General features: G+C 38.6%; 1 protein-coding gene across 1 annotated transcript in view; it reads right to left on the reverse strand.

Moving 5' to 3' along the window:
• The window catches only part of CCDC152 (coiled-coil domain containing 152), a 59724-nt gene that overhangs the window by 13155 nt on the left and 32082 nt on the right, over positions 1-14487 (reverse strand). The window contains exon 5 of the mRNA XM_058564157.1: positions 12439-12541. Within this exon, the coding sequence (XP_058420140.1) occupies positions 12439-12541 (103 nt within the window). The remainder of the gene's footprint in view (positions 1-12438; positions 12542-14487) is intronic.

A 14487-nucleotide genomic window follows, 5' to 3' on the forward strand; every position in this document is an offset into this window, starting at 1 on the left:
CCCATCAAGGGACGAATGGATAAAGAAGATGTGGTATATATACACAATGGAATACTACTCAGCCATAAGAAACGATGCAATTCAGACATTTGTGACAACACGGATGGACATTGAGGGTATTATGCAAAGTGAAATAAGTCAGAGGGAGAAGGTCAAATACCATATGATCTCACTCATTAAGTAGTAGATAATAACAACAACAAATAAACACAGAGACAGAGATTGGATTGGTGGTTACCAGAGGAGAAGCAGGGAGGGAGGAGGGTGAAAGGGATAATTCGGCACATGTGTGTGGTGATGGATTGTAATTAGTATTTGTGTGGTGAACATGAGAACATGATGTAATCCATGCATAAATAGAAGTATAATGATGTACATCTGAAATTAAAAACTAATAATAATAATAATTTATCCCTAACACCTCTCCACATCCTCTCCAATACTTTTTATTCTTTGTCTTTTTTATAACAGCCATTATAACACATGTGAGGTGATATCTCATTGTGGTTTTGATTTGATCACTAATTAGTGATGTTGAACATAATTTTTTATTTTTTTTTTCAGCACCAATAGTCTAGTTTTTTATCTGTCACCATAATATGTGCCCCTTTACCCCTTTGGTTCACCCCCCAATCCCCTTCCCCTCTGGTAACCACTAATCTGTTCTCTTTGTCCATGTGTTTGTTTATCTTCCACATATGAGTGAAATCATGCAATGTTTGTCTTTATCTGTCTGGCTTATTTCGCTTAACATAATACCCTCAAGGTCCATCCATGTTGTTGCAAATGGGATGATTTTTGTTTTTTTTTATGGCTGAGTAGTATTCCATTGTATATATATATATATCACATCTTCTTTATCCATTCATCAGTTGATGGACACTTGGGTTGCTTCCATATCTTGGCCATTGTGAATAATGCTGCCGTGAACATAGGGGTGCATAAGTGTCTGTGAATTGTTGATTTCAAGTTCTTTGGGTAAATACCCAGACGTAGGATACCAGGGTTGTATGGTATTTCTACTTTTAAGGTTTTGAGAAATCCCCATCCTGTTTTCCATAGTGGCTGCACCAGTTTGCATTCCCACCAGCAGTGTATGAAAGTTCCCTTTTCTCCACATCCTCTCCAACATTTGTTATTTTTTGTCTTGGCAATTATAGCCATTCTGACAGGTGTACAGTGATACCTCATTGTAGTTTTGATTTGTATTTCCCTAATAATTAATAATGGTGAACATCTTTTCATGTGCCTATCGGCCATCTGTATGTCTTCTTTGGAAAAATGTCTCTTCATATCCTCTGCCCATTTTTTTGATTGGGTTGTTGGTTTTTTTGTTGTTGATTTGTATGAGTTCTTTATATATTTTGTAAATTAACCACTTTTTGGATATATGAGTTTTCAAATATTTTCTCCCAGTTGGTGGGTTGTCTTTTCACTTTGTTCAGGGTTTCCTTTGTCCTGCAGAAACTTTTTAGTCTGTTGGAGTCTCATTCATTTATTTTTTCTTTTGTTTCCCTTGCCTGAGTAGACACGGTATTCAAAAAGATGCTGCTAAGACCAATGTCAAAGAGTGTACTGCCTATATTTTCTTCTAAGTGTTTTATGGTTTCAGGTCTTACATTCAAATCTTTAATCCATTTTGAGTTCATTCTTGTGTATGGTGTAAGATAATGGTCTACTTTCATCCTTTTGCATGTGATTGTCCAGTTTTCCCAACACCATTTACTGAAGAGACTTTCCTTTCTCCATTGTATGTTCTTAGCTCCTTTGTTGAAGATTAGCTGTCCATAGGTGTGTGGTTTTATTTCTGGGCTTTCAATTCTGTTCCATTGTTCTGTGTGTCTGTTTTGGTGCCAGTATCATGCTGTTTTGATTGATACTACTATAGCTTTGTAGTATATTTTGAAGTCAGAAATTGTGAAGCCTTCAGCTTTGTTCTTTATTCTCGGGTTGCTTTGACTATTCGAGGTCTTTTGTTGTTCCATGTAAATTTTAGGATTCTTTGTTCAAATCCATGAAGAATTGTCATTGGGATTCTGATTGAGATTGCAATGAATCTGTAGATTGCTTTAGATAGTATGGACATTTTAACTATGTTTATTCTTCCAAGGCATGAGCATGGAATACCTTTCCATTTCTTTATGTCTCCATCAATTTCTTTCAATAATGTCTTACAGTTTTCAATGTATAGGTCTTTCACCTTTTTGGTTAAATTTATTGGTAGATATTTTATTATTTTTGTTGCAATTGTAACTGGGATTATACTCTTGACTTCTTTTTCTACTAGTTTGTTATTAGTGTATAGAAATGCAACTGATTTTTGTAAGTTGATTTTGTAGCTGGCAACTTTGCTGTAGTTGTTGGTTATTTCTAAAAGTTTTTTGGTGGATTCTTTAGAGTTTTCTGTATAGAGGATAATGTAATCCACAAGCAGTGAGAGTTTCACGTCTTCCTTTCCAATTTGGATACCTTTTATTTCTTTTTCTTGCCTAATTGCTCTGGCCAAAACCTCCAGTACTATGTTGAATAGGAGTGGCAAGTGTGGGTACACTTGTCTTGTTCCTGTTCCCAGAGGGATGGCTTTCAGTTTTTCACCATTAAGTATGTTGTTGGCTGTGGGTTTGTCGTATATGGCCTTTATCATGTTGAGGTATTTTCCCTCTATACCCATTTTACTGAGAATTTTTATCATAAATTGATATTGGGTCTTGTCAAATGCTTTACCTGTATCTATTGAGATGATCATGTGATTTTTATTCCTCATTTTGTTAATGCAGTATATGAAATAGATTGATTTTGGATGTTGAACCATCCCTGCATCCCTGGTATAAATCCCACTTGATCATGGTGTATGATCCTTTTCATGTTTTGCTGTATTTGGTTTGCCAATATTTTGTTGAGGATTTTTGCAGCTATGTTCATTAGCACTACTGGCCTGTAATTTTCCTTCTTTGTGTTGTCCTTGTCTGGTTTTGGTATCAGGGAAATGTTGGCCTCATACAATGAGTTAGGAAGCATTCCGTCTTCTTCAATTTTTTGGAAAAGTTTGAGAAACATAAGTATTAAATCTTCTTTGAATGTTTGGTAGAAGTGTCCAGAGAAGTCATCTGGTCCTGGACTTTTGTTTTTTGGAAGGTTTTGATTACTGTTTCAATCTCTTTACTTGTGATTTGTCTATTCAGATTCTCTATTTCTTCTTGATTCACTTTTGGGAGATTGTATGAGTTTAAGAATTTATCCGTTTCTTCTATATTGTCCAATTTGTTGGCATATAGTTTTTCATAGTATTGTCTTATAATCCTTTGTATTTCTGTGATATCCATTGTAATTTCTTTCTTTCAGTTCTAATTTTATTTATTTGAGCCTTCTCTCTTTTTTTCTTAGTGAGTCTGGCTAAGGGTTTGTCAATTTTGCTTATCTTCTCAAAGAACCAGCTCTTAGTTTCATTCTTCCTTTCTAATTTTTTTTAGTCTCTATTTTGTTCATTTCTGCTCTGATTTTCATTATTTCCTTCCTTCTCCTGACTTTGGGATTTGTTTGTTCTTCTTTTCCTAGTTCATTTAGGTATAGGGTAAGCTTGTTTATTTGAGATTTTTCTTATTTCTTGAGGTAGGCCTGTATTGCTATAACTTTCCCTCTTAGTACCACTTTTGCTGCATCCCGTAAGTTTTGGTATGTCATGTTTTCATTTTGTCACTAGGTATTTTTTGATTTCACCTTTAATTTCTTCATTGATCCAACAGTTGTTCAGTAGCATGTTGCTTAGTCTCTACATATTTGTGACTTCCCAAACTTTTTTCTTATAGTTGATTTCTAGTTTCATAGCATTGTCATCAGAAAACATGCTTGATATATCAATCTACTTAAATTTGTTAAGGCTTGCCTTGTTTCTCATCGTGTGGTCTATCTTTGAGAATGTTCCATGTGCACTTGAGAAGAATGCATATTCTGCTGTTTTTGGATGGAATATTCTATATATATCTATTAAGTCCATATGGTCATTTAAGGCCACTGTTTCCTTGTTGACTTTCTGTCTGGATGATCTATCCATTGACGTAAGTGGGGTGTTAACGTCCCCTACTATCATTATGTTTCTGTCAATTTCTTCCTTCAAGTCTACTCATGGTTGCTTTATATACTTTGGTGCTCCTGTGTTAGATGCAAATATATTCATATGTCTTATGTCTTCTTGGTGGAATGTCCCTTTCATCATTATATAATGGCCATCTTTGTCTCTCATTATCTTTTTTTTTTCTTTTTATATCTTTGTCTGATATAAGTTTGGCTACACCCACTTTCTTTTGCTTGCCATTTTCCTGGAGTATCATCTTCCATCCCTGCACTCTGAGCCTATGTTTGTCTTTAGAGCTGAGATGTGTTTCCTGGAGGCAGAAAATTGTTGGGTCTCATTTTTTTTTTTTTTTTTTTTTTTTTTTTTTTTTTTTTTTTTTTTTTGTGAGGAGATCAGCCCTGAGCTAACATCCGCCAATCCTCCTCTTTTTTTGCTGAGGAAGACGGCCCTGGGCTAACATCTGTGCCTATCTTCCTGCACTTTATATGGGACGCCGCCACAGCATGGCTTGCCAAGCAGTGCGTCGGTGCGCGCCCGGGATCCGAACCAGCGAACCCCGGGCCGCCGCAGCGGAGCGCGCGCACTTAACCACTTGCGCCACCGGGCCGGCCCATGGGTCTCATTTTTTAATCCATCCTGCCACTCTGTGTCTTTTGATTGATGAATTCAATCCATTTATGTTTAGAGTGATTATTGATATATGAGGGCTTAAAACTGCTATTTTGTCTTTTGTTTTCCAGTTGTTCTATATTTCCATTGTTTCTTTTCCCTTATATTTCTGAGTGCCATTTCAGTTTGGTGTTTTTCAGTGATGGTTTTCTCAGTTTTCTCTTTATTTATGATTTGTGACTCTGCTCTGATTTTTTGTTTTGTGGTTACCATGAGTTTTGCACAAAAGATCTCATAGACAAGATAGTCCATTTTCTGATAGCCTCTCATCTCCATTGGCTTATGTGGGTTCCATCCTTTTCCTCTTCCTCTTCTACGTTTTTGTTTTCACAAATTATTATTTTTTGTGTTGTGAGTTTGTGACCAAATTGAAGTGGTTATAGTTATTTTTGGTGCTTTCTTTCCCTTTATCCTTTATTTTATAAATAAATGTTTGCTAACGTATTCTGATATAGAGCTGCAATTTTCTGATTTCATCTATTTATCTCCTTGCTGAAAGCTATGTAAGCCTTTGCCTTTTTGTTTCAGGTAGGTGGGCTCCTTTTATCATTTCTTATAAGGTAGTTCTAGTGGCGATGAACACTCTCAGCTTTTGTTTGTCTGGGAATGCTTTTATTTCTCTGTCATATCTGAAGGATAATGGATAGAGTATTTTTGGCTGATAGTTTTTGTCTTTCAGTATTTTGAATATATCATTCCACTCTCTCCTAGCCTATAAAGTTTCTGCTGAGAAATCCACTGAAAGCCTGATGGGGGTTCCTTTGTAGGTTATTTTCTTCTCTCCTGTTGCCCTTAATATTTCTTCTTTGTCACTGACTTTTGACAGTTTTAATATTATATGCCTTAGAGAAGGTCTTTTTGCATTGAGGTAATTAGGAGTTCTTTTAGCTTCATGTACTTGAATGTCCAGTTCCTTCCCCACCCCAGATTTGAGAAGTTCTCAGCTATTATTTCTTTGAATAAGCTCTCTGCTCCTTTCTCCTTCCCTTCTCCCTCTGGGATACCTATAATCTGTACATTATTTTTCCTAATTGAGCCAGATAGTTCTCAAAGATTTTCTTCATTTTTTAAAAATCTTATTCTCTCTCCTCCTCTACCTGGATCTTTTCTAGGTTTCTATCTTTGAGCTCACTGATTCTCTCCTCCATAAGGTCTGCTCTATTTTTTATGCTTTCTACATTAATTTTTATCTCATTAATCGTGTTCTTCATATCCAGAATTTCTGTTTGGTTTTTTTTTTTAGAGCTTTAATCTCTTTGGTGAAGTATTTCTTCTGTTCCTTAATTTTATTCCTGAGCTCATCAAACTGTCTGTCCAAGTTTTCTTATAACTCATTGTGTTTCTTTATGACAGCTATTCTGAATTCTCTGTCAGTCAGATTGTATTCTTCTATGACTTCAAGTTTTATTTCTGGAGAGCTGTCATTCTCCCTGTTCTGCTGAGTTAACGTAGTTCTTGTTACTGTAGTCCAGTTCATCATGTTTGATGAATTGATCCTCTGCCAGCACATCTGTGTAGTAACCACCTTTCTTATGTGGGTACAGCTTTGTTTACTTTGATTCTGAGCTGCTTCTGGTTTTATCTGAGAGCCTCCACTTTCCACCCTCCATTGCCTCTGCTAGAGGTGTCATCAATGCCCTCTTTGTGCTGCTTGTGACTCTGAGGTTGCTGGTGCCTTGCTGCTTTTGATGTCACTGCAGTCTCAGGTGCTGTCACCAGGGTTACCAGGCTGTGAGAACTTCTGCTGCTTCTGGGGTCTCCTGGGTCTTGTGTTCCCCCACTTGCTCTCTGCAGGATCTCCATGGGCTCAGGTGCTGCTGCCTTGTGTACCACCTGTGCTGCTGCTCTTAGGTTATCTGGCGGTGCTGGCAGTACCACTGCCGGAGGCACTGGGTTCGCAGGTGTCACTGTTGCTTTCAGGGCCTGGGTTCTTGCATGTAGCCCTGCCACGGTTAGAGCCTGTGTTGGGGGTGCCACCAGTGGGGGGTGGGTGAGGTTTTGCTGTGGTTCCTGAAGCCTCAGGTTGCAGGTGCAACCTGCCACTGCTGGGGGAGGAGTAGTGGCTAATAGGTGTTGTTGCTGGCCCTGCCATCTCTGGTCACTGGCACTTGCTGGTGTGCTTTTTGAGAACCCAGGTCAGGGAACCCTGCTCCTGCCAGTGAAATCTGCGTTTTGGTTGCTGTCCCTACTGCTGGAGAGACCAGTGCCACTGCCAGGGGAAGAGGAGGGAGTGGGTTTACCAGCATCACTGGTGTCCTGAAGCCTCAGGATAAGTGTGCCACCCACTATCACCGAGGGGGGACAGGGGCCACAGCTTCTGGTTGTCAGTGCTGGTGCACATGCTGGTGGTCTGTTCTAAAACTTCAGATCAGGATGCCTCATCCCTGCCAGGAAAATTTACACCTTGGATGTAGTCCCCACTGCTGGAAAGACCAGCACCACTGTCGGGGGAGGGGAAGGCCAGGTTACCAATTTCACTGTGTCCAGAAGCCTCAGGATGTGTGCATCACATCACTGCTGGGGAGGGTGCAGGGGCCAACCCATGGATGCCGTGTTTGCCCTTGCAGCCTGTGGTCATTGGCATGCACATCAGTGTGAGGATCCACATGTTGGATTGCTACCACTGGTGGAGAGGGAGAAGGCTGCTCCCCTAGTTCCACTGCCTCCTGGAGGTCCAGTCCACCCACCTTCAGATGTATAGATGCATGGATCATTCAGGCATTCTGGTCTGCTTTGCAGAGAGTCCTTTGTTGCTCACTGACTGGTTGTAACTTAGAAAGGAGAGACAAAGGGAGTGACTCACTCTGCCATGATGCTGAGGTCACTCTCCCGTGCTGTCCAACGTCTTTTCATGTGAATATACTTATTTATTATAGTTTTCAGTTCCCCATTGAAATTCCCCATCAAGTCCTGTAATTCTTTGATTACATTAATCAAAGTTATTACAAATTCCATATTTGATAATGCCATTATCTGGATCATAATTGGATCTATATTTATTTCTGTTTTAAATTTTTATAATTGACCTTGTTTCAGTTGTTTTATTTTTAAAGTTATGTTTATTGAGGTATAATTTATATACATCAAAACCTCATTTGAAGTGTACAGTTTGACGATTGTTGACAAACATATACAATCATCTAACCACCAACACAAGAAAGAAATAGAATTTTTTTATCACCTCAAAAAGAGACTTTGAGGCCCTTTGCAGTCACTCTCTCTCCCTGTGTACTGGTAAACATTGATCTGATTTTTGTCACTATAATTTTCCCTTTTCTCAAATTGGCATATAAACAGTATCAAACAGTATGTGGCCTTTTGGGTCTGGCTTCTTTCATTTAGTATAATGCTTTTGAAATGATCACATTGTTGTATGTATCAGTAGTTTGTTCCTTTTTATTGCTGAGTAATTTCCCATTGTATGGATGTACCATAATTTATTTATCCATTCACCAGTTAATGGAGTTGCTTGATTCCAGTTTGGAACCATTATGAATTAAGTTGCAATAAACATTCACATGCAGGTCTTGGTGTGGATGTATATTTGCGTATATCTTGGGTAAATACCTGGAAGTGGGATTGCTGGGTCATATGGCATGTGTTGTGAGGTGGCCATGAAAATGAACCTCTCAGATCTCTGACTGCAGGGAGCCTAACTGATCACTTGCTCCAGCTGTGGCACACTGAGATCCATTACTGCATTTGAGCTGAGGCCATGCTTCCATGGGCTGCAACTAATGACAGGATGTGGCAGGGATACTAAAAGGGGCATTTCTGGGACATGTGGAACTCTTTTCACAGATGAATTTGGATCAAATCCCCATTGATTTTGCCTAAACTTTCACAGAAGTGCATTGCAGTCTAAGACTCTCGTACCCATCTATCACTCCACAGGTGTTATACTGCATGTAAACTGACAGCTAACCTAGCTTTCTCTAGCTCCCTCATCATTTCCCCTCAAAAGCCCAACAAATCTCTTGAGTGTATAACCCCATCTTGGTGTCTCCTTTTTGGAGGTCCTGAGCTAGCACAAGAAAATAGGTATGACGGGGTTCTGAGACTGGCTCACTTACCACTTTGTGAGAAATGAGGAAGCCATCCTTAGTGGTATATGGAGTACTGGTAGTTTCTAGTACAGTCATGTGTCGCTTAATGACAGGGATACATTCCGAGAAATGCATCATTAGGCGATTTTGCCATTGTGTGAACATCACAGAGTGTACTTACACAAACCTAGATGGGATAGCCTACTACACACCTAGGCTAAGATTAGTACATGGTACTAATCTTATAGGACTACCATTGTATATGTGGTCTGTTGTTGACTGAAATGTTATTATGTGGTGTATGACTGTATACAATGGGGGTCTGATTGTATAAGATTTTACCAGAACCAATCTGGGGGAAATGTCCTGGTGGAGGGGAATGTCTTGCAAGTGTGATAATTCAGTCATTTGAAAGATGGAGGGAAACAATGCCCACAAAGACAGTTGAGTTGGCTAGTTAATGCTAAACTAAATTGACATCCTACTGAGGGATAATGAGAAACTGAGGGCTGTTAACAAGAAGTTAAAATTTAAAGAATAAATGTGAGAACTAGAGGGACTCTTTGGTAGCTGACAAACAAGGTCTCACTAACTCTAGTGGAAGAGCAGACACAGCTGAACAACAGAAAATCTAATCATTGAAGTTGAAGAACTCAGAGACGTTTAAATGCTCAGCCAAAACAGGTCTGCTATGTTAAAATCAGGGCCCTGGTTGAGAAGACCAAAGATCCTGAAAAATAGGATAGGAACATCTGAATGGGTGCCTCTGAGGATGCTGGCTTTGAGGACTCCCTAAATGCTTAGAATTTGCAGAGGTGACCTACTCTTTCCTAGTTAGAACAAACACTTCCCTCATGATGCAAGATGCTGCAGAGGTTCCTTTAAGAAGCTGCCCCTACCTCCTCTTTTCACTCCTAGACCAATAACTAGAGTTAAAGCCAAGTTAACTGTGGGAGTGCTGGGGCTGATAAGGGAGGAAAGTGTTTATACCCCAAGGAGCTGCAAGAATTAGCTAGGTTGTATTGGTAAGAGCCATGTGAGTACGCTTGAGAATGGACTTTGAGAGTGCTGGATAAAAGAAGATTGAAAGTAAGACCGGGTAAGCAAGAATTCATTGTCTTGAAGCTATTCTTTAGGGACAGGGGACATAACAACCTAGCAAGAACCCAGGAGATAGGAAAAACTCTCTGTCAGAGTGGCCTTAGAGATCTAGAGAAAGCAATGACCAAAGCTGAGTAAAGTGCAAATACCAAAGCTGTCCTGGCAGATAGTAGAGAAAGGCATAAGGGCTCTATGGAAAGTTGGCATGCTTGAGTGGATATGTTATGTGAGGCAAAAAAATTCATCAAAGGATTATGTTCTTCAGGAGGGTCCAAGAAGACACACTATTAATCATGGCCACCAGGAAAGTGCTGGTGAGAGGCAAAGCAGCATCACCAAGTTCAATGGTCGCTCTCCTCTGCAAGCTAAGGCTGACAGTAGAGGAGGTAGTTATGTAGCTAGGTTCATTAACATCCATGGGGATGGTGCCCTACCCCCACCAAGTTATAGAAGCCAGATGATGGTGCTTAAATGCCAAAGCCAGGAGACCACAATTATCATAACGACCAGGAAAGTCAGAGCGCAGCCAAAGGGGCTTGATCTTCAGAGAGTTGTAGAGGTAGTTAAGAGATAAGCAGCCAATGCTGCTTAACACCTACTGCCAAAAAAAGCAAGTATTGAGCAGCAGGAAACTAAGGGTACAAGCCCCAATTGAAAAATCATTATTTTTCGCTCAGTTCACAAACAAACTAAGTTTTAGATCTAGAACCTGTTGGCTGAAGATTCATGGTTAGGTCCCTAGGAGGAAGTACACTTCAACAATCCCTCTTCTAGGTTTCTCCTCAGGAAGAAAGGTCCACAAGAACCATAGAGGAGCTGCTACCTACTACCTGAACTCATGTGGAGAAATAGATGTGTGTAGTACAAGGAGTGGACTGTTATGGTCATGAAAATGCACCTTTCAGATCTCCAACTTCAGAAAGCATAATTGACTCATTGTCTTCATGACCATGGTTATGCTGAGACCATGATTCCCAGGAGCTGCTGCCAGCCAACAACTGAACATGGCAGGAATACTAAGGCAAACTTTTTTCTGCGAGTTGCAAAACTCATTTGATGGGCAACTTTACTGAAACTTTCTTATAAATGTGTCACAGTCTTAAGACTTCTCCTACCCAACATTCCTTCTTTCCTCCTCTTCTTCACAGAGGTTAGACCTGTATCATAGACTGACAGCTCCCCCAGTTCCCTCCCCATATGCCTTCACAAATGTTTTCCCCAACAAACCTCTTGAATGTCTAATCCTGACTTGGCATCTGCTTTTCAGAGGACCCAAAGAAATTGCAAAACTCTTTTTTAAAGTGGCTGTATAATTTTATAGTCCCATAAGTAATGTATGTGAGTTCTAATTGCTCCACATCCTCACCAACACTTGGTATTGATGGTTTTTAATATTTTAGCAGTGCTAAAAGGTACAAAGTGGTATCTCATTGTGGTTTTGATTTGCATCTCCTTACTAACCAACCGTGTTGAACATATTTTCATGTGCTTATTTCCCACCTGTATATCTCTGGAGAAGTGTCTGTTAAAAAATTTTGCCCATTTCCTTGTTCGGTTGTTTGACTTATGATTGAGTTGTAAGAGTTTTTCATATATTTTGGATTTAAGTCCTTTATCAGCTATGCATTTGCAAGTATTATCTCCCAGCCTGTGGCCTGTCTTTTCATTTTCTTAACAGTATTGAAGGACAGAAGTTAATAATTTTGATAAAGTTCAATTTAGAATTTTTTCCTTTATTGTTTGTGTTTTTTGTTTTTTTCTAAGAAGTTGTGGCTAACTCAAGATCACAAAGATTATCTTCTCTGCTTTTTTCTAGCAGTTTTATGGATGTAGGCTTACATTCAGACCTAGCATCCACTTCAAGTTCATTTTTGCATATAGTGTATGTACATAAATATGGGTTCATTAAGAAAGGTTAATAGATTTATAAAACCAGTTAACCCTCAACATAAGTTTATGAGACCTGCTTTACTGAAGGAAGAAAATTTCATTGGTGAAATTATATTCAATATACTGAGTATATAAATATCAAAGTTATTAATTATACATTTTATATTAATTTTATAAGGACATTAACCATTTCATATTAAATAATATTAAGTGCAAACACCATGAATCCAATTTAGAAATATTATGATTTATATTACATAAATATATAGAAAGGGACAAAACCTAAATTAAAATGTGTCAAGGTGGGGGGCCGGCCCTGGCATAGTGGTTGAGTTTGGCACACTCTGCTTCCACAGCCCGGGTTCGTGGGTTTGGATCCCAGGTGCGGACCTACACCACTCAGCAGCCATGCTGAGACAGTGACCCACATACAAAATAGAGGAGGATTGACTCAGGGCTGATCTTCCTCAACCAAAAAAAAAAAAAGAGGAAGATTGGCAACAGATGTTAGCTCAGGGTAAATCTTCCTCACATGCACAAAAAAATGCATTAAGGCAATGTTCATTCAAGAATATTGGCAATTACTGAAAAATGTTTATATAGGCATTTAAATAGTTTTCTGACGTCTTAGAATTCAGTAAATCAAAATTAAAAACTTACCTTTTTTCTGCATATCCTGATAAAGTTTCATTATTTCTATCTTATGTCCTTCCTCTTTGGCTTTCATTTCACTCATAAGTTTGGCAACATTATTCTTATATTCCTAAAGATTAAAATACGTTTTCATTCTTCAATTTAGATATGTGTACACAACTTTTGATCACTTAGAAAGGTAAAATTCTCAAAGTTTATATTAATTTTTGATATGTAATCATATCTAGAAGGGAAAGATATTGTCCATTGTTTGAATAATCAGCTTTAAGAAGGACGAATTTCTGGTCCAAAGAGATAGAGACATCTAGAGACAATGTCTTTATATCTTTGCTTCCTGAATACTCATCACCAGTGTTTACCATATCATAGGTGCTCAAAATATTTTGTTTAATTGTATGAATAAATGCCATGACAGAATTAAAATGTGTCCAAAAAAAGCCAAAGCTATATTTTAGAACCAACTTTAGGCACTGTTCGATAGCCAGAAAGCTTACCCCAATGTGAGATGAATCCCTTTGAATGTGGGCTGAACTTTTGTTTCTGAAAATTATATAAACATCCCTAATCCCCAGAAGGAGGGTAAGCACTACCCATGGTAAGGGTTAGCTTTATGAGAAGGAGGCTAAAGAAAGATGGATTTGGGACTTAAGAAGTGCTCAACAGCTGCCTGAGATTAGTTTTTTAGGTTGCTGAAGCATAGAAGTGATTTATTATGCTAATATGGAAACAGGCATTGAAAAAGATGCTGAAAGAGAAAGATTCCAAAGATAAAATTTACAATTTACTCAGAGGTATGTTCCTACATAAAGAAACCACTCACAGGCCTAATATGTAGGCAGGAGAAAAGGAAAGCAGAAGAATAAAAGTGAAGTAAGATAGTAAGAAAGAGACAATAATGAAGGCAAGAGGTCAAGAAAAGCCTCTAAATGCCAGAAAAGCAGGAACTTTGTTTTACTCACCATTGTATTCCCAACTTCTAGTGTATATCTCTCGATATATATTTGTTGAAAGAATGAGAGTGCTAACAAGAATTATTTAAGTCAGAGGTTCTTAGCTTAGTCAGTGAATGGGTTTTCAAGGGTCCATTAACTTCCTGAAATTGTATGCAAAATTAGACACATATATGTGTGCATGTGTACTTTTGAGTGTTTTTCTCAGAGAGGGTTCACAGCTTTTAATAGATATTCAGTGATATTGAGGAGGTAAAAAAAAAAGGTCAATATCCACTGGCTTAGATGGCTATAATTTAAAATAAAGATACGTTCCTCCAGGTTACATAAATTCAAGGAGATACTGTCTGGATTTCTACTTGGGCTACTTATCTTGCCAGGCAACTTGCAGGAATGGCCAAACCTATCCAACCATTGGCTTTGATTAAAGCTGGGCAAGTGAATATAGGGATGAATCTCATAAATTGCTATTTTTCATATGCATGTATCTAGATTTCTAGATGGACAACTACATAGTGGCTTTCATAAACTACTCCTGACTCAACTGCATGCACTAAACAGTTGCTGCACTGAGAAACCACAAGAGACAAATGTATGTATCTTTTCATTCCCCATTGACTTTGCCACCTGAAGATGCTACCACTAAAGTAGAATGCTTCCATTAATTTTGCAAGACCCAGGATTTTCACTCTAGCCTCCAGGCATGAAGTCAATTCTAACGTCCAGGCTGGGGCCAGGCTGTATCTCACTATGCTCCTCTCCCTCACTTTAGCCTGTGCTAGCCCCAAGGAATCTAATCCTTTTTTCTCTCTAAAGGGACAAAATCCCAACAAGTTATTCTACATTGCCTTCTTTTCATTTGCCTTCTGGGAATTTTAAATTCCAAGGGATAGCCTCTGGTTGTATTTTTTTGTTTAAATAAAACTTAAAGATTCTCTGTATACAAGCTACAAAACCTCTCCCAGTCCCTTAAATATGGCCATTAAGTACCTCCTGAGTTTGTTTCTAGAGAGTGTTTCTGAATACGTTTTGAATGCGCCTGGAGGTTTTGTACCAGAGAATCCTTGTTGGATTGACGTCGTCTTTAGTTTGCTTTGGACAGCAT

This window comes from Diceros bicornis, chromosome 20 (genome assembly GCF_020826845.1).
Source record: "Diceros bicornis minor isolate mBicDic1 chromosome 20, mDicBic1.mat.cur, whole genome shotgun sequence".
In the NCBI taxonomy this organism is placed as follows: Eukaryota; Metazoa; Chordata; class Mammalia; order Perissodactyla; family Rhinocerotidae; genus Diceros; species Diceros bicornis.